General features: G+C 48.0%; 1 protein-coding gene across 2 annotated transcripts in view; it reads right to left on the reverse strand.

Annotated features, from left to right (window-relative positions):
* The window catches only part of NHSL3 (NHS like 3), a 58,115-nt gene extending 37,406 nt beyond the window's left edge, over positions 1-20,709 (reverse strand). The window contains exon 1 of one of the 2 annotated variants that reach the window (XM_035117223.2): positions 19,939-20,709. In XM_035117223.2, the coding sequence (XP_034973114.2) occupies positions 19,939-20,176 (238 nt within the window). In that variant the 5' untranslated portion in view covers positions 20,177-20,709. The other variant, XM_035117224.2, reaches the window with a different exon arrangement.
* Between the last annotated feature and the right edge of the window lie 564 nt (positions 20,710-21,273).

Genomic DNA, 21,273 nt, shown 5'->3' on the forward strand with positions numbered 1-21,273 from the left:
TTGGGGCGGTGCCGAATTTTTGTGTCGCACAGGGCGCTGCTGAGATTTGAGAGTCCAATGTCCACCACTACTGCTGGATCAGGCCAATAGCCCATCTAGCCCAGCATCCTGTTCTCACAGTGGCCAACCAGCTACCCATGGGAAGAACGCAAGCAGGACCTGAGCACAGCAGCACTGTCCCCTCCTGCAGTTTCCAGCAACTGGTCTTCAGAAATATACTCCCTCTGACAGCAGTGGCAGAGCACAGCTATCATGGTGAGGAGCCATGGATAGCCTTCTCCATGAATCTGTCCATTCCTCTTTTAAAGCCGTCCAAGTCAGTGGTCATCACTGCCTCCCGCAGGAGGGAACTCCACAGTTAACTATGTGCTACATGAAGAAATACTTTCTTATTATCTATCCCAAATCTTCACATTTGGCTTCATTGAATGTCCACGAGTTCTAGTGTTATGAGAGGGAGAGGGAAACTTTCCTCTATCCACTTTCTCCTTGCCACACATCATTTTACAAACTTATATCATGTCACCTCTTATTAGCCCTTTCCTCTGAACTAAAAAAAAATCCCAGATGTTGCAACCTTTCCTCATAGAGGAGTTGCTCCATTCCCTTGAATGTTTTGGTTGCCCTTTTCTGAATTGATTCTACAATGTCCTTCTTGAGGTGAGGTGACCAGAACTGAAACAGTACTCCAAGTGCAGTCAAACCTGGATTCGTACAATGGCCTTGGGATATTGGCTGGTAATATCGGATTTGAATGAGAAGGTGGATACTGGGGTTACAAGGTGACCTGGGTGGGGTGGGGGAGCCTTGCTCCTTTGCCTTTAATATCAGAATAATATGCAGAAACCTATAGACTGAGCTCTTCACAACATGGAGATAAGCTTTCTATTCTGCTAATACCTGTAAGGCTTCTTTTAGAGGTGCAGGCACAGAGGCTGGAAAAACAGTTGGCAACCTTAGTTGACTCTAGTTGACTCTACAGAAGAACAATCCTTCCAGATTAGTTAGGCTGATTCCAGGGGAGTGATCTCCTCTGTGGGGTGATTATATTAGCAAAGCACCAGCCCTAGAAACCCACAAAGCAGCCTCAGGGCTGGTTGCAACACCAGAGATGGCCCAAGGACAGCCCCCTCTTTTGAAACAGCAAAGGAGCTCCAACAACAAGGAGAAACCACAGCAACAACCCAAAGTTTGATATTCAATGCACAATCAAACCAAAAGCCACAGCCCAACCTGGCTCTCTGTTCAGTGTTCCTATATGACACGTGTGTTTGCAAATGCATGCTTGTTATGCTCATCATTTTTTAAAATTATTGCTGGGTCTTTTCTGGCGCTTTCATAGCTGCCTTACAAATCTACCAACGGACAAGTGTTATGCAGATCTTGTGATAAATAAAATAAAAACTGAGCCCTGGTTTAATTTCAGATTTGGTTCCTTCAGGACTGCAGAGCACCTTCACAAATTGTTTTTTCAGTGAAACCAGGAGACAGTCTCCCCAGTGTTTTGACGTGAGGATATTGCAATGGTGAAGTGCATTTCCCAGCTGCAATTTCCAAGCAAGAGGCGCCAGGAACTCTGGAACAACAGGGTAAAGAGCCGGGTGCGGAAGAGCATCTCTGGACCTCAGATTTCAAAACTGCCAGAGCAATGAGAACTCCGATTCAACCCTAAAATCTGACTTCATAGCTAGGCCACGGCTCAGTGTTTTGGACTACAACTCCCAGCAGCCACAGGAAGCTGCTCTGGAGCATGTGAAGACAGGAATGCCTCTGAGCATATGCCAGGTTAGATTCCCCTCATACCTGAGAAAAGCTAGTATCTGCCACTTTGAGGCGGGATGAACTTGGAAGCTAAGGGCCCACGGAGGAGCTTTGTACTCTGGAAATTTTGGCAGGGGCGGGGGTAAGTCATGAGGATATTTGCCCCTTTCGGTCCCTTCCCCAAAGTGGCTGCCCCACAGCAACTCCCCAGCCGCACCCTCCCTGCCAGGCCTCCCAGAGGCTCCCCACCTGACAAGCCCGTACCTGTCTTCAGCCCTGCAGAGCGGCCAAAGTTCCAGAGAGACCATCCCTTGGCATTTGGGGGGCTCCACTTGTGGTACGAGTTGCCCATGGTGCCCGTAGGTGCAACAGGCACCTTTCCCCCGTCTCTTCCTCCTCACCTTGCCCCACCCACCCCCTTGTTGCTGGGAAGAGGAGGAGGAGGAGGAACAGGGTGCTTACATGACTGAGCCAGGCAAGCCTTCTCTCTCCTTGGCTGGGTTTCCGTGGCACAGAAAGAAAGAGGGAGAGGCGCACAGGGCTCAGCTCTGCCTTCCCATCCCTGTGGCTCAGGGCCGCTGCCTGCTTTCAGCATCCACTCCTCCCTCCCTTGGTCACTGAGCCAATCGCAGGAGGCAAAGGGGAGGGGCACGCAGGGGGGGTTGGCCTCTTGTCTTCTTCCTGCCCTGACAGCTTTGCTGCCTCCTAGCTCCATCTCTCGATCTCACTCCTCCAGTGTCACCAGAAGGGTTTCATTTCCAAAAAAGTGAGGGGTGACCCAGCTAAAGGTTTGCCTGAACATTGCACCCCTCTGACTTGGGGGTGCTCACTGGAGCAGGAGAGAGATTTTGCACATGCTCCAAAGCCCTGGTCCTGATTTACATGTTCTGGGGCCATGCCTGGGCACAGATGGAAGCCTTGGCTGACAGAGTCCACAAGGCGGCAGCATTTTAGGGGGAGGACAAAAAATGGACTCAGAATCTAGCTACCCTTCACCATACCTGCAGAAGTCCTTTACAGTCAAAAGCATTATAATTATACTTGCCTAAAGCTTATCTAGCTAACCATCCATCCATCTATCTCAATTCCCTCCTTCACTCATGCACATTCATTTGTTGTATTTCCCCAACATTCTGTCCCGCTTTAATTTTCTGTCACCTTTTGATTTCCTTGGCGATTTCCCCACACAACTGCCAAGCTGCTAAGGCACAAAGCAAGAGCAGCTGGGAAACAAAACGGACTCTGGGCAAACAAGCTATGGTTTGGTTGATTGTCACTGGGACAACTCATGGTTTCTTCAACCACAGTGTAATGTAATGTGCAAACCAGACCTATGACAAACAGTTCTGTGAAGCTTACAAGTTTGCACATTCTGGCCCATGCAAGGGCCAGTGCCATGCATAAGAGGGCCTTAGGTGGGGTGTCCTCTGCCGCTACCTTCACTGGAAAAGGAAAATGGTGGCAAATGCTTCATTCAGCCCATCTCTGGTGGGCACCAGGTTAAATACCCCCCGTTTGCAGCCGCCTTCGCTTAGGTTTACCAGTGAAGGTGTAGCAGCATCCATCAGAGAACCCCTGAGCAAAGAGTGGAACTGGCACAGTTGCAGGTGCCTCATAATCCTCATTCTGCAATTGTAATATAGCAATCTTTTAGTGTGGCAGCACCTACACTTTGGAACTCCCTGCCTAGTGATATGAGGCAGGCAAGCACCTTCACTTCTTTTCAGTGCCTACTAAAAACTTTTTTTTTCAGGCAAGCTTGCCCAGATATGTAGAATGCTGACTTGTGTTTTAATCAGTTTTTAGCTTATTGTTTAATTATCTTTTGAATGTTTTAAATAGCCGCTTTAATCGTTTTTATTGACAATTTTAAAATTATTATTCTTTTGTGAACTGCTCTGAGGTTTTCCCCTCACAATCTAGCAGTGCATACATTTTATGGCATGGCCTAACATGAAGATCCTGGTGTGATTAGGGGTTCCCAAATATATCCCATGGTCTTCTGTGGCTCTAGGCAGGAGGTTTCCAGATGTTGATGAACTCAAACCCCCATCAGCCCTGACCATTGACCATACTGCCTGCTAGAGGCGTACCTAGGGGCTGGTGAAACCAAACTCTGCCGGGACACAGGCCTGGGATGAGGGATGCGTGCAAAAAAATCAGACTATGGAGTGCATTGTGTAAATGTGTGCGCTGACGCGATGCCCCTGTCGCAGCAAGTTCTTCTCACATGCACTTTTATTTTTTGCCCTTCACCCTCGCACTCACTCTGGATGCTTCAAGTATTTGGGTCAAGTAAAATATAGTCATTTCTAATGCAGCTATTGCGGTAAAGTGTTTTTTTTGGGGGGTGGGGGGGATGCCAATACAGCTCCTTGCCAAGGGCACAAGAGATCCCAATCTGCCGACTACAGCTGATTGCTGAACATCTGGAGGGCACCACATTGTCTATCCCTGATCAAGGCAGATTGGCAGGTGGAAAATACTAAAAGTACATATCACACCCAAGTGCTTTCAAAGAAATGTCAGAATCCAGGAAGGGCCTTCGGCAAGTCTTTCGGTGAATACAGGAAACTGCCTTGTACTACTGAGCCAGGCCAGCAGTAGGACTGTAAGGTCTCAGAAAAATGGGGGGGGGCAGTATTTCTTTCCTAGCAGCCCTATTCAAAAAATTATTTTAAAATGCCATAGATTCTAATCTTTGGGCTTTCAGCATGTCAAAAAGGGGTGCATTCTTCTGACTATCTCAAGAGATTCCCCACCCCAAACCCCAACTTGCTCCTTAATCTTGACTAGAAGTGAGGTCCCCTGTTCTGCTACAAATGCACGGAAATCTCACAAATTATATTATTATGCGTACAATACTATACACAAGCAGAAAGTAACCAGGACATATACAGATGCATACAATGCATATTACTTTATAAAACTCATATGTATTAATATACTGGTAACATTCTTCTACACAAAATATTGTGCAGCATGGGGCTTGACTGTTTTATATGCATTTATATGTACAATCTATGTTTTTAAAAAATGAGTCATTTTCTATGTGATTAGTCAGGCTTACCAAAAAAAAAAAAGGACACCAGACATTATACAGGCAGATGGCATATAAGCAGCAGGCCCTCAATATGAGAAACAATCCATTGCAAGTGAAGCCCAATTGGATCAGACCCAGCAAAATCCATGTGCAAATCTATTTCAAATGGATTTCTCCTTCACCCAAATGCAAATTCTGCTCCACCATCACTGACCTACGGCCCCACCCAATGGTCATAGGACACCCCTGCAGCTGTTATTCTTTGCCCCATGGCCCACCCTGTCAGGGGCGTAAACAGGATCAAAGCTGGGGGGGGCAAGAGAGGGGAAGAGAGAGGGGAGGAAGGAGGGAGGGAGGGAGGGGTGGGTGAGAGAGAGAGAAGGAAGGAAGGAAGGAAGGAAGGAAGGGGTGAGAGAGAGAGAGAAGGGAGGGAGGGAGAGAGAGAGAGAAAAAGGAAGGAAGAAAGAGGGGGGACGGAAGGATGGAGCTCCCTTCCACCCCCACCCCCAGCTCAGGCTGCTCCCCTCCCACGTTCCTGTTGCTGGCTGCAGCCGTGGAGGGGACGAAAACAGCCCGATTTCAGGCTGCTTCTCGCCCCCCCCCGTCCCTCGCTGGGTACGCCCATGCACCCTGTCCTTTAAGATGCCATGAAAGGGAGCGGGTGGCCCTGTGGTCTAAACCAATGAGCCTCTTGGGCTTGCCGATCAGAAGTTGGTGGTTGGAATCCATGTGATGGGGTGAGCTCTCTTTGCTCTGTCCCAGCTCCTGCCAACCTAGCAGTTCAAAAGCATACCAATGCAAGTAGATAAATAGGTACCGCTGCAGTGGGAAGGCAAACGGCGTTTCCGTGTGCTCTGGCACTCGTCACTGTGTCCCGTTGCACCAGAAGCAGTTTAGTCATGCTTACTACATGATCCAGAAAGCTGACTGCAGGCAAACATTGGCTCCCTTGGCCTGAAGCGAAATAAGCACCACACCCCATAGTCAAATTCGACTGGACTTAACTGTCCAAGGGTCCTTTACCTTTACCTTTGCCTAAGATGCCATGGCAGCATCTGTCCTGTCCCTTGCCAATAATTCAAAATTCATAGAAAACAGAATGTATGAAAAGCTGTTGTATGCAAACTGGCAGCCTTGCACTGCCCTAAAAATGGGCACCAAATCTGGAATTTATTTCAGCAGGACACCCCCTCCCTGCAAAGGGCTGAAATCTGTAAAACGGAATGGAAGGAAAGCTTAATGTGTAAAGCTGATTAAATGAAACTCCTGAGTATGTTATGGGTCACTGGGGGTTAGCGGGTGAAACCAAGTTTTGGGAGAGTCTAAGCAGTTTACAGAAAGGCACTTGAGTCTCTGGGCCCCTCAAGGAGGAAACAAAAACCCTTCTGGGTGAAAACAAAAGCCTGACACCAAAAAGCCTAAGTTAAGATCTGAAATCATTAACAGAAATAAGCTAAACGTTGGCCAGCTATTTCCTGCTGAGACCCGATTTCAGTCCCTGCGGCTTGTGCCTTCCTCCTGCTATAACCAAGATCCAAATCGATGGAAAGAAAGGTTTCCCATTCCAGCTGATCCTGTGCAGTCAGCTCACTGGGTTCCATGGGACTTGCACCCAGGTAAGGGTGGCTGAGATGGCAGCCCTCACTGAATTGCCCCTGACTTCCTCACCTGAAACTGGAGAAATACAGAAACTCAAAGGCACCTGCACCGGTTTGACAAGTCAAATCCGTTCTAATTCATATTTGTTCAGCTCTTCACCTTCATTTCTCACCCTCTCCTGTGCCAGAGACCATGTCAATGATCATATTGTCTTAAGAAAGAACACGTTCCTCATATACAGAAATCTGACTCCAAAACAATTTGGTGGGTTTTAAAAATCAGATCTCAGATTATGCTGTTTGCAAAAGCATTTCTTGCACTTCCCCCTCCCCTCCAGGTGGAAGAGGCACACCTCTCTTTGTTCAGTCTGAGAAGCTCACATTGGTTTCCAGTTCAAACCAGACACTGGATTCCTGTTGCCCACATTTTCAGAAATGTCACTCTTGGCCTTCTGCGCCCTGCAGATTAACAAAATTATTTCACAAACACTTGGAAACTATTTCAGCAATTAAGGTTGAGGCCAGCAACAGTGTGCTTAGTAACAGCTGAAGGAACCAGGCAGCCTTTCTAGCACAGGATGCAATTGAACCCTACAAAATAAACGGCATCTTGTCACACATTACCTTGTCACCAACATCTCACATCTCTGCATTCTTCCTATGGGTCCTAGTTACTTAGTTACTTAGTAGACTGATGCAGCTAGAGAGAGAGACAGTGCCAGGTAGGAGTGCAGTCTCCATTACAGGCCCATCTCAGCCTCATTGGGTGGTTTCATTTGGGAAAGCCACTGCTATCTTAGGAACTTAGCAAGCTGTCTTATGGCTAGCCAAGCCAATGGTTCCTCTGAACCCAGAATTGTTCTCTACCTCTGAGCCAGGATCCTCCCTTTAGCACTGTTTCCTGGGGACCAAATTAGACGTGACTTAATCGGGCAATTAATGACTTAATAGTGCAATTAATATGCACTACTGAGGGTTTTTTTTACAGAAAAGTAAACAGCAGCCAAGCAATGGTGGGAGAAGGAATTGCGGCATCCGGCCCTTGCAAATTAGGGAGAGTTAAACCCTTTCTCCTTGCAACAGTCTCAGTGAAAATGTTCCCTCTCCACATTTTCTGACTTAATGCTAAAAGATACAACTCTTTCCCCCAGCCTTTGACAGCAACATGTTTTGTAGGACTCACCTATTTCTGCTGAATGTATACTCTTCTGTTCATCTGGAATGGTTTTCCTTCTTTTTTATCATTGTAATGGTTTTATAGTAACTGTTTTTTGAACTGCAAGTTATATGTTGTGGGTTGTGACCAACCCTGGAGCTTCATAGCAGGTAAGAAATCTGGGTGGTATCTTACACCAGTAAAACTAGCTAAGATTTATCATTAAAAGGACAATAAATGTTGGAAATGTAAGAATGTGGAAGGAACCTTTTACCATATGTGGTGGACATGCCCCCAAGTAAAGAGCTTTTGGGAAAAGATTCATAACGAAATGAAGAAAGTGTTAAAAACACTTTTGTTAAGAAACCAGAAGCTTTTTTTACTTGGGATAATTAGAGAGGAACTACCAAAGAAAGATATCACGTTGGTTGTTTTTTTTTTTATGCCACAACAGCAGCGAGAATTTTATTAGCAAGAAATTGGAAAAGTGAAGATTTGCCTACTGTGGACGACTGGCAGTTGAAGCTGATAGAATTTATGGAACTGGCTGAGCTGACCAGAAGACTCCGTGAACAGGGGGAAGAGTCGGTGGAGGAAGATTGGAAGAAATTTAAAGTTTATTTAGGAAATCATTTTAAGATTATTAGTGTTTGATATAAGATTTGGAAGTGTAAGGAGGCTGCAGAAGAGACTTGGTTAAGGTTGAATTGTATATTAAGATTTAGATAAAGGCTGAGATAACAGAGAGTGATATTTAGATAAAAGTGTTATAGAAATTAGAATTTTAAGATAATATATAATAAGAGATATAATATGTTAGATAAGTCAATGAGAGTTATGAGATGTTTAAATAATTTTTAAAATAGATGGAATAAGATGTGGAAAGTACTAAGGATGTGATATTTTGAAACACAGTTGAGAGAGAAAGGAGGAAGTCAACAAGTTTAGAATCAAAGTTAGAATAAGATTTTTGTATTTTGTATTTCTTTTTAATGTATTTTTGTATTATGTATTGTTTTGTTTTTTGTATTTTGCATTTTGTATTTTGTCTTCTGTTTGTTGTATGTTTGTTCAAGGTTTATAAAACCAATAAATATATTGGGGGGATCTGATAGATAGATAGATAGATAGATAGATAGATAGATAGATAGATAGATGATAGATAGATAGATCTATCCGCTTAGGGAGTACTCTCTAGGCTCCCTAGCAGGACTCTTCCCCTTTCCCAGGGGATTCTGCCACTGAGCTGTGCCCTCTGCCACTTTGTGCCCAGCTCTGATGGATTTTCCCCAGCCCTGCCACTAGGCATCATTTGGTCTGGGAATGGCCTGGGAACCAAGCCAAGTGTGCCGTGCTGCTCCCATGCCCCACTGATATTACACAGTAAAGACAAGAGGTCCACAACTGATGCAGGAGGTGCCATTGTGCCAGGCATATCAAGAAGCAGGAGCCTACCTAGAAGAACTGAAAAAAGAGCCCTAGTAGATTAAGGGGACGGGTATCTAGTTCAGCATCCTGTTCATACAGTGGTCAACCAGATGCCATAATGGGAAGCCGAAAAGCAGAACTTGAGAGCAAGGGTTCTCTCCCGACTTGTGCATCACAGCAGCTGGCATTCAGAAGCCTCCAACATAACGATCATCAGCGCTCGAAATTCCCCAAGCGCCTGGTGCATTTTGCACCTGGCTATTGGCCACTTGCGACCAAGCGAAGATGTTTAGTTGCCAGGATGGTGCCTGACGTCTCCATCATCTGGAGGTGCATGCCTGGGGATCGTTGGATCTTGACTGTTTTCAGATACTGACAACACATCCTGTAGAATTCTATTTGTTATATTTGATCAGAATGAATTTCAGGAGCCAAAAAGTCATTTTGAAAAATACGACTTTCGAGCTGTCTGGCCCAAAAATGACAATTGGGCATTCTGTTTTGGTGACTGTAACCCTGGTTTAATGAGCCCATTTGGCATCTAGCTAATATATCTGAGTTTCTAACACTGGGTAGCTGGGACAGTATTCCTCAGAAGAGGAACTGTATGGAAGCAGAATGGCCCTTTTCTCTACAGTACTGAACTGGACTCGCTTGCTTGAGTCATCTGAATCTAGTTGCTTTGCAGATGCCTTGGTATGCCATTTGTGGCCTGGATTATGGGAGTCAGATCTCGGGGCAGAGGGGGTGGCGTTGATGCCCATAGGCATCCTGCCTTTGGACCAAGCTTATAGGTCTCTTTCATCCCTTGTGATTCAACGAAGTAACCTCAAACTCTCTTTAAATTTCACACCCACTCAAATTCCCAGACATTTCTAGTACAGGAAAAGAGACACGAGCTTCAAACTAGCACTGCTCTGTGATGAAAACGAAGTGCACACAAGACCACGTATTTCAGCGCTTGCAGGTTTTGCAGCAATGCAAGGTCAGATCCTGTGTGTGTAAATGCACAGCTGGGGTTGGAGGAGAAGGAGAATAATCCCATTTGTTGGAAAAGGCATTTTTCAAAGTAGGCTGAATTTTAACTTCCGGGTTGTGTAACCTGTCATTCATGAAAGGGTTAAGTGGACTGCGCCCTTCCTTTTTGAGGAGCCAAGAGATGGCAAGGATACTATTTATGAACAGAAGAGAGAAACTCAGCCAGGTAGCTGTAGGGGGAAATGCAGTTTAAAAGCAGCAGTTGGGATGAATGTTTGTATAAACAGAGAGGGTCCCCGACTGTTTCAGACTTTTAAAAATAAAAGTTACCAGGAGCCTGCTTAAAGGATACTTCCTCTGCCTAAAGGAGAGGAAGATACTTCAACAGCACAATGTTATGCCTTCTCTCATCCTGTGCACACCCCATATGAGACACACACTTAAACCACAGGGATTCCACAAAAGAACCCCGGGAAATGAAGTTTGTGAAGTGTGTTGGGAATGGTAACTCTGAGCAAAAACTACAGTTCCCTGGATTCTTTTACGGAAGCTTTCTGCTTACTTGTTTCCAGGTAAGGATACCCAGGCCAAGGAAGGAATGGGAAAAAGCAGGGAGCAGCTTTTCTTCCCACCAACTGACTTGTGGAACTCCTTGCCACAAAATAACAACCAAGCCAAGAGCTCCGCTTGCTTTTAAAACAAAAAGAACCCAAACACAGATATAAACCCCGACAGCCTCAGTCTGGGCCCCCTATTATAACCCAGGTTTGAGCTGTGGAAGGGAGAGGCATCTGTGCGCAGACATGTTTTCTGTTTATTAAAACAAACCAGCTCTGCCTTGCAATTGCAGCCCTTGAGGACAAATAAATATGCAGTTGCAAGCTGCTAAAACGACAAAACGAAAGTGAAGACTTTGGGAAATATTAACAATGGCTCTTCTCTTTGGTCGCAGAAGCCCACTTCCAACTGACAGGCACAAAGAGGAACGCCTTCCTTGTGGACAAGTTTGTTTCATTATGACAACTCTGCTTTTTCCTTTCTGACAGCTGGCACCTGTGTGAATTCCCTAGCTGGTCTCCAGAGCACTGAGAAATCAGATATAGTTTGAGGCAGTCACGTAGAAATCTTTTTTTTTTAATTGCCAACCCAGCACCCTCCAAATATGGTTGGACTACAACTCTCATCAGCCCCAAGTCAGCACACCAGCTTGCAGTCCAACATCATCTGGGGGGTGCCAGGTTGTGCAACATGACAGCGAGGAATTTTTTAAAAGAGTTTTCCAACTCTGCCTTCCCCCGATCTCAGCTCGCAGTGGGTAGAGAGGTCAAGAAAAGATTCTGTAATCAGCCTGGCCTTTAATCAATGGCATCTATATAAATATACAAATTACAAAATTACAGCGAAGGTGCCTTTTAAACCATCCGTTGACAAATTGCACCAATTAATTTGTTAGAGCTTGCAGGCACAGTCAGAGTGGATGGATGTGTGGATAACACGGGATGCTGGAGCAATCATTAAGGAGGAGGGGGCAATTCAAAAGCCCTCATATGGTGGGTAGGGAGAAGACTTCAATGCAGCCTTTCAGATGCTTTTGGACTACAACTCCCATCAGTCCCAGCCAGCTGTTAGGAAAGGCTGTTTTAACATACGAAGCAAGGGAGATGTCTGCGTGAGGCTCTGGGGGGTCCCACTGCAGTAGATGGGTGGTGGTGGAGAACTGGTCCTAGGAAATCACCAGGCCCAGCACTTGAGAGTTTTCTTCTTAAGAAAAAAGAAAGAACACAAGCACCAGACAAAATTTCACCAAGCACTTCATGCGTGAACACGTCCTGCGAGTCTTCAGAATGGGCAGCTTAGCCAAGAAATCCTGTTTCATGCCTGGCTTGTGGGCAGACGGCCTTGCTGGGATATTTTTGTGGCTCTGTGCCACATACCTGCACTTACCCCCCTGCCTGCTGTATTCCTTAGTCCAGAATAGGAGGCCGTGCCCAGCCAAGGAGAGTGGGCTGCCCTTCAACTGGACGCCAATCCCCACCAAGCCAGGAAGCTCACTGGGTGACTTCAGCACCCCCCTTCCTAAGCCTACTCCATGGAGTAGTTGTGAGGAGGATACAATAAGGTAAGCCCAAGTATATTGTCCCCAGCTCCTGAGTTGGAAAGGGAGAGAGGATTCTTTCACCAGCTTCAGCTAGTACCCCAACTATAACCATTCCTTGACCACATGCACTGTTAATATCAAAGCTGGATTACTTGCAAGGCACTCTAGGTGGGCCCTTAAGGTGGGTCCAGAGGCTGCAGCTGGTGCAGATTACTTAACAGAGCACCCTAAGCCCCAATATGTAATGCCTTTGCTAAACAAATTGCACTGGCTCCCAATATGCCACTGGGCCGAGTTTAATTATTTGCTTTTGGTATACAAAACCTCTATTGCCACAGTACATAGAATCATAGAATCGTAGAGTTGGAAGAGACCACAAGGGCCATCCAGTCCAACCCCCTGCCGAGCAGGAAACACCATCAAAGCATTCTTGACATATGGCTGTCAAGCCTCTGCTTAAAGACCTCCAAAGAAGGAGACTCCACCACACTCCTTGGTAGCAAATTCCACTGCTGAACAGCTCTTACTGTCAGGAAGTTCTTCCTAATGTTTAGGTGGAATCTTCTTTCTTGTAGTTTGAATCAATTGCTCCGTGTCTGCTTCTCTGGAGCAGCAGAAAACAAGCTTTCTCCCTCCTCTATATGACATCCTTTTATATATTTGAACATGGCTATCATATCACCCCTTAACAGCCCTTGGAAAACACCTTAACTGCCCTGAATCTCAGCAAAGGAACTATAGTTCTAGGTCAGCCTTCCCCAACCTGGTGCTCTCCAGATGATCTCGACTACAACTCCCATCAGCCCCAGCCAAGGCTGGAGGAGGCTGTTCAGTGCAGATGGTCCTGTCCTGGTGGCTGGAGTGGGGGATTGAGCCTGTGCACAAGTAATACAGCTCCGGGTAGCGCCCTCCACTGCACAGAGCTGAGCATAACACCAGTACATGTGGAGGGAGGTGGAGAGGTGTAACATCTAAATTGCTTTCATACTGGTTTGAATTTCAGCACAGAGGCCATTTACATATTTGCGGAGCCAAGGCCCTTTGCGATGATCCCTCTTGGGTGCCTAGAGCAACAGGTGTCTGGTCTTGGTTGACCCACAGTGGTAGGGTCTGGTTCACAAAGGGGGGGGGACAAACAAAAATTGCCCTTGAGAGTTGAGCATGGATTTTTCAACACCTGGAAGGCCCAGCTCCATCAGGGAAAATCCACACCCCAGCCTGTAAAAAGGGAGCAAGAGGGGCATGCCTTGCAGAGTATCCTGCAAACTAGATGCAATATACAGAAAGGAGGAACAGAAGCAGGTACAGTCATACCTCGGTTTAAGTACACTTCGGTTTGAGTACTTTTAGTTTAAGTACTCCGCGGACCCGTCTGGAATGGATTAATCCACCTTCCATTACTTTCAATGGGAAAGTTCGCTTCAGGTTAAGTACGCTTCAGGTTAAGTACAGATTTCCAGAACCAATTGTGTACTTAAACCGAGGTACCACTGTAGAAGGAGCAAAGCAGCTGCCCTTTCCTTAGCAGTGCCAGTGACAAGCTGAATGGTGTGCAAGGATCCGAGTTCAGTTCAAGGTTGAGCAGCAAACCAAGGTTGCTGTCAGCAAGCTCAGCCAGACCGTCACTCTGCAAGCAGGCAAAGTTGTTGCCTGGAAAAGCAGCACATGGATCAGTGGCAGGGAATCAGCAGGTGGTCCAAGACTTGTGCAGGATCCCTTGCAATGCTGCAGAGTGTGCCAGGCATGCCAACCTTTGGATTGCACAAGTGGTAATGTGCATGCCTGGCACAGAGAAAGACCTGGGTTCAATCCCAGTTAAAAACGACCCAAGGTCCAGGACAGGGAAAGAGCCAGCACTTCTGAGGGCAGACAATTTTGGGCTAAATGGCAGAGTGGTCTGACTCAGGGCTTATATCCACACTTCCTCTTGTCCCGCTGCTTTCCTCCAGGAACAACAACTCTTTAGTGCTCAGTTGGAACAAACAGCCATTGGGTTTCTGCAGATTGTTGTTGTTGTGAGCTTAAGGGCAGGCTTTCCTTGGGAAAGGAGCAGAGCAAGGGGAACATGCTTTCTAGGCATAGGACAAGAGGAAGTGTTGATAACACGCTCTGATTAAATGTATATCTTGGGAAGGGATGCTACTTTTGCATGGAGTCAATCCTAGGTCCACTCCATCCATAGGCTTTTTGGGGATTGAAAACATACCGTATACACACACTTCTTCCCCTAAAATATGCATGTTGTACTATTTTCACCCACCCATATCAAATAGGCATTTTTGTGCACTTTTGAACCGGAACTACAACATTCAGAGAAGGGTGTAATCCAATGGACAGCTGTGTTCAGGACTAGCATATTAGGTTGGTTTGCTTCAAAATGTGGGCCGAATTTATTTCTCTTCCATTCCCTACATTTCAGACACATCTCTTAGTGTGGATACATATCTAGTGCCTGTCTTGCCAGACAGAAGACTGAGAACAGAAGAGATATCAAATCAAGGAGCGGGAACATAAATGTACGTACCAGCATCATTTCAAGAGCAAAAAAAGTCAGCATGGAGCCAAAATTCTCTCTCTGCCAACCTTTCCCAACCTGGTTCCCTCCAGATGTTTCGGACTTTCATCAGCCTCACCCAACATAGTCATAAAATGCTTGGGGCTGGTGGGAGTGGTAGCCTGAAAGATCTGGAGGGCACCAGGTTGGGGAAGGCTGGTCCACACCCTCATCTGGAAACTTAATGGTCCTCTTGCCATCTGGGCCATCAGCCACCTCCTGCTGTAACTGCTGGAAGTGCCCAGCCTGACTGCCATCCACGTGCAGCAGATCCAGTCCCCACCTGAGCATATGCAGCTTCAGCCACGCTGCCCAATAGTGGAATGCACTGCAGTACCCCAAATTACATGAAAGAAACTAGTAAAAGCCTAATAATAACCATCTCGCTCTTTATAGGTCTTTCACTCCACTGTCAGAAGGTGCTATAAACCAGTCCCCGAGTTCCTGCCCCGCTGGAATTGCACCAGAAGGCCTTGCCACCCACCAAAACACAGAACATGACCAACCCAAGGCCACGTGGCCGGCAGTCACCATCGCCCTAGGAAGCTCATCTCCTAACTAGGCCATGGCAGCTTCTGAGCCCTGCCTGGTAGGAGGTGAGCAGCTTCAGCGGCCAGAGCTGAAAGGGTTGAACAGGGTGTGGCTCTTCCGCATTATGCTTCTTGAAACCAGAGAGTATGTTGTGACGACAGACTTTGGTGGTTTCATCCAGCAGCAGCAGCTCATGGGAATCAAAACAAGCCATCTTGCATGGCTGAAAGAGGTCAAGGAAAGAACCCCAATGGCCGTTTCCCTCTCTCCTACGTAATCCTAAATATTTCCACCGGCAGATCCTTCTGCCCACATGTTTCAAGCACTTTCGGTTGTTCAGGAGGCACCCAATTTGAACCTCGTTTTCAAGCAGTTGTCCCTCTTTATTTTTCATCTAGCAGATTTATAGACCACTTTTCAGGAATCCACCCTCTTCCCCCCCCCCAACACACACACAAAATGGCTTGTGAAGAAATATAAGCCAAAATAAAATCAAAAATGCAATACTAAAATCAACTAAAACCAACATTTGTTTCAGGGCACCACTAAAAATAACTTTGGCCTTTTTTTGCATTTCCTTGCCAAGAGGTCCAACAGTTCTAGAGACCATTTGTGGTCATATTGACCTTAAAAACCCCTCTAAGCCTGGGGTCTGTAGGATCCCCTCCTTTCACATGTACCACTGAACCGGAACTACAACATTCAGAGAAGGGTGTAATCCAATGGACAGCTGTGTTTAGGACTAGCATATTAGGTTGGTTTGCTTCAAAATGTGGGCCAAATTTATTTCTCTTCCATTCCCTACATTTCAGACACATCTCTTAGTGTGGATACATATCTAGTGCCTGTCTTGCCAGACAGAAGACTGAGAACAGAAGAGATATCAAACCTCTGAGGGGCCCTAGTCTGACACTCTAACCACTACACTACACTACCACGCAGCTCAATCCCAGGACACCAAAAGCCAAGGTACGTTCTGAAGGCAGCACCACCTTGCTGAAGTTCATCAGGTCTAGGTCTGGTCAGTGCCTGGATGGGAGACTGTCTGGGAACCCCACATGCATATCAACGTAAGCTCTGCGGTGGGAGAAAGGCAGGATATGCATTTTAAGAAAAATAAATACTTGCAGTATTGCTATATTCAAATGAGGCCATTCATTCCCAACACGCTCACTCCCCACGAGAAGGTCTGGCTTTCAAGAGGGTCTGTCAGAATCATAGCTGCCAAGTTATCCCTTTTTTTTAAGGGATTTTCCCTTATGCTGAATAGGCTTCCTCGCGAGAAAAGGGAAAACTTGGCAGCTATGGTCAGAATGGCCTCCTCAAGAGAGCTCTTGGGAGCTGATGGAGACCTGTCAGAGGAAACTGCTGCTCACCTATGTTGCTGTCCTGGAAGGTTTTTACTCTTTGATTTACAAGGAACTGATGTGTGCTGTTTTTATATATTGCAGTGAGTCGCCTCAAGCACAAGAGAGACAGAAGCCATAAAAAGATAAATTTAAGGCACTTAAAGTGACTACAGGTATCTTTTTCTAGGGGATGTTCACAAAAGTATCTCATTTCAGACTTTTCTTCAGTAAAGCCTCATGGATCCCACACACAAATGTCAGTTTCCTAACTTCTTGCAAATACAATCCCAGCCCCGTGTACAGATCCACAACCAGAAGACAAGGGAAGAAACTGATCCTGGTCCTCTCAAGGTAACTTAACTTATTGTGTATTCTGAAAACAGCAATCAGATTCTCCTCTCAAGAGACTTCTATTCTTCAAACTGAAGCAGCAACTGGGGTCCTAGGTGCTGAACCAAAACAGCAAAAGGTGCCCAAAACATGTAAACATCCTGGGGCAGGAAGAGTTTATGTTCCACTGCTGGGAACATAAAGCTGCACTAGCTGGACTTTTGGCCTGACCTAGCAAGCCATCGCTTCTGCACTGCAGCCTTGCCCCGTATTCTTCAGACCTCTGGTCATGGTAGATACTCTTCTTTGGATTCTTTCCAGCTTCTCTCATGCCGTTCTTGAGTTCAACAACCAGAATTCAGCTCTGTTCTGCATTCAGGGTTGAACATGGTACCCTGATGCCAAGTGGAGGGGGCCAGGGGAGGACTTCCATGTCTCACTCATGTTCCACACCAAGATGGTGCTTGTTTGCTTTGGAAAGGTGCTACAGTGCTGATTCATGATCACCTTGTCCCTTGGGCTTTTTGTCTGCCCTGCCAGGGTTGAAAAGCACAAGCGCACCTGGACAAGGGGACAAAGGAGCAAGTAGCTCAAGGGCCAAGGCAGGTTGGACTAGATGCTCCTTGGGGGACTCTTCCAAGTTCCAACTCTACATTTCTATGATTCTGTGAAAAGACTGGCACCTGGAGCAGCTCTCCAGGGGCTAGAAGCCAACAGACACATGGCAGGGGATGGGCAGCGCTGGAAGGGAATGGGCAGATAATAGCACAAGTTCACACAGAGAGCACATCGCAGGTCTCTTAACATGAGCAGGCTGCCACCACAAGAAAAGCAGTGTGTGGTTGGGGCTGAGTAAAGCAGAGGACCACCCAGACAAGGCCAGAGTTCCTCTGAACCAAGCCAGTACCAAGAGAAGCTTCTGGGTCGATGGGTCTAAAAAGCAACTGCCCATCCCTCTTTGGCCAAGAGGCTTCCTGAGTTCTTTAGAATGCCAAACGCCACATCTGCCACAGTGCCAGGACAAAAACAACGTCCAGCTGCTTTTGATGTCATGGATACAGGGCCATCAGCAATGCAGAGTTTGGCAATGTCACAATTAGGCATGCCTCCCTGGGTCAGCACCACAGGTACACACCCATTTCCCAAAAGGGTTTCTTCTGATTCTAAAGCAGCCCAGAGGACACCCCCCCCCCGATCCTCAGAACAGTGGTTTAACCAGGCCAGAGTAGGAGGAGTCTACTTTCACTTGCTTAAATGCTCCATTGGAACATTGCTCTAGGTTTATCAGTGTTGTTATTATTACTGTTTATGCCACTTGTGGCATCTGTGACACAGATTGGCTACCCGTACATCTGGTTCACTCCAACTCAGCACAGGCATCTTCACAAAGACCAACCATGCCAACACATCGTGAGGAGTTTTTCTGCACCTCTTCACTCCACATCAAAGCAAATTGGGGAGGGGGCGTTTCCAACAACAGTCCAGCAGCCTCCTTCCTTTGTTTCCCACCAACCTGGGTGTACATGGACAGTGTGCACAGGAGGAAACCATTTGGATGTATGGAGAGAGGAAAGAGCTTCAGTGATAGCGGAAACCTTAGTAAACATCAACAAACATGCACAGGGGAGAAACTATGTTGAGATTCCTGCATTGCAGGGGGTTGGACTAGATAACCCTTCCAACTCTACAATTCTATTATTCTTTTAAAAAAAAGAAAATAAGAGCGGAGACAGGCTCAGGGTGGGGCCAGAGCCACAGTTCAGCTTGTGCAAAACAGCTGTGTGGACTGGGGAAGCATCTGGAGCTGCTCCAGATTTCTCTCAGGATCTCTGACCTCATGAGTCAGAGGGAGAAGGAACATGCCCACTGAACCAGCAACAGCCTTGGGTAGAAATGGAATTTGCAATGGGGGGTAGAAGAGGCCCACACCTCACGCTGCTAGAAAGAATGAGCTGGCTGCAATTGCCCAGGCCCCAGAAAAACCAAATGCAGCTCTCTCCCTGCAAATACACACACAGGTTACCCAAAACTAGGACCTGCTGCACCCCATGCTGACAGAAAGACACTTCCACTGCTGAAGAGGAAAGTCAAAATGATGACCCACAACTCCAAACAGGCACTCTCTAAAATAAAAAGATGGAGATGGGGACAGGAAAATCCCCCTGGGAGGTAGCACAGGGGGCTAGTCTCAGATTGTTTTGTGCCATGCTGCAGATCCTATGCCCCTTTCCTCCTCCTTCTGAACTTAAAAAACACACACATTTTCTCTCCGTCTTGGTGGTGAGAGCCATGCAGGTGAGAGCCCAGCCACTGGCCATCTTAAATGTGCAGGGGCACTCTGCACATTTATGCAACTTTGTGCCCTGCCTGAGCCTGTGCCCCAGTCCTTGAAGCGCCACCCACACCTGTTTCAAGCAAGGCAAGGAGGGAACGGGTTCAGTTGGCATGAGGAAGTAAGTCAAGGAATGGCGGAAGGCTGGTCGGAATGGCATTATAAAGGCTTGCCTGGGGATTTGTTGGCAGCCCACTCAGCCATGGGCTAAAGCTGGGGCCTGGTTTCAGTAAGGTGGGGCAGAGTCATGGATCATGTGAAGGGCTGATAAAGCAGGTCAAACGTCTCAGGAAGGGAAAGCAACTTTAGGCAACTTGGGCTTCACCTTGGAATCGATTTCCAGTTACAAGGAAGGGACTGGGAATGGGTGACATATTCACTGTAACACTGTTCACGTGCAGAGCTAAAGCAGTTGAACCCAGCTCTATTCTCTAAGTACAACCTTTGGCAAAAAAAATTCAGAGTTTCTTCTAGGCCAGGAAATCACAGGGGCCGAATCCAAGTTAGCACGCGATTTCCTTCCCACGCCGTATCCCTTGAGCATGCGGAAATATTCATAAAATAGAGTCCAGCTAACCATGTGCAGAGCGCCTTCCCGTCGCCAGCGTAGAAGCACAACCAGCCCCAGGCCAGGGCTTGGCTTGGGCTGGCACTCACCCCAGCTCCACCCTGACAAGTGTGAAGCAAGACCACGGGAAGACCCGTTAAGCATGTGCAGAGCGCTCTTCAGACCCCTCCCGCCCCGCAGCTGGGATCCGGCTAGCGGCCGACGCGCCTTACCTTTGCCCTTGTGGCGCTCGTCGTGCTTCTTGCCCTCCGCAGGGGGCGCGCCAGGAGGGCCCTTCGGCTTCTTCTTCCGCCTGCCCCGCAGCCAGCTGAAGGCCCTGCGCAGGCTAGACGAACCGGACTTGGGCTTCTTCTTTTTGGGGGGTGAGGCGGCGGGGGAACCGCCTCCCTTCTCCGCGGGGATCCAGGTGTCCTCGGCGAGCGCCGCCGCAGGTGCGCTCTTCCCGGACATCTCCCTGGCGGGCGGCCAAACGTGGAGAGGACGCGGGGGGGCGCACGACGGCCCCGCCGCGGCCGCAGCTTGCTTTCCGGGGGTCACTGGCGGCGGGGAGCCGGTGCCGCCGCCGGGCTGGCCATGGGAGGCCCCCGCTTCGTTACACAGGACGCCCTGCCTCTCTTTCTCGCCTCCGGAGGGGGCCCCAGCGGCTGCGCCCCGCGCTCCCGCGCCAAAGTTTCCCCGACGCGCCGCTTCTCCTGCACTCGGGCCCTGGGGAGCCTCTCCCGGCTCTGCCGCGCCCCGATGCCCGCCCCTCGTGCGCGCGTCCCCCGCTCGGCAAGGCGCAAAGGCAGCCGCCGCCGGGGAAAGTTTCTCCCGGACGGGAGGGCGTGTGGGGTGGCCGGGCGGGGCCTGCCGAGCGCGCCGGGGTGTGGAGAGGCTCCCCCCTCCTCCAACACTCCGCCTCCGCGCCGCGCTCGCTGCAGCTCGCCGCCGCCGCCGCTCCCGTCTCCAGCTCGGGGACACACGCGCCTTGGCGAGGATGGGGGCCCTCCCTTGTCTAGGTGAGTAAGAGAGGGAGACCCGAGAAGTTTGGACCTGACAAAGGGCGTGGGGTATGCGGGGGGCTGGCCGGGCTTCTGCCTGTAAGGAGATCCCACGCTTCCATTCAGCCCCGGGACCTATTTTCCATACCAGAGTCTTAGCCTCTGCCTGCGAGGAGTTTCCACACTAGTCAGCCCTGGAGTCGGTTTTCCATACCAGAGTGGGGCTCTTAGATTCTGTAGGAATCAAGACCATGCAGTTGAGCATGTGCAGAGGTAAGCCCTGAGTTTTCACCGTAGTTCTAAAATGTCCCTAAAGATCTCTGTCGTCTTAGACTAAAAGTTCTATTTTTTTGGTCTGTACTGTAATTAGAATACTGGGCACCCTCCATGGAAACTCTCTCTAATCCTGCACACGCACACCTCTGATGTAGCCAATTTCCTGCAAATTCCATGCTAGATGTCTGTAGCACCATTACAAAATAAGGGGGGGGGATTTCACAAAGTAATATTTTTGGTGATCACCAATGACCCTGGGACCCTTAAGGCACCCCAAGAGGAAATGATCCA

Source organism: Zootoca vivipara, chromosome 6, assembly GCF_963506605.1.
Source record: "Zootoca vivipara chromosome 6, rZooViv1.1, whole genome shotgun sequence".
NCBI lineage: Eukaryota > Metazoa > Chordata > Lepidosauria > Squamata > Lacertidae > Zootoca > Zootoca vivipara.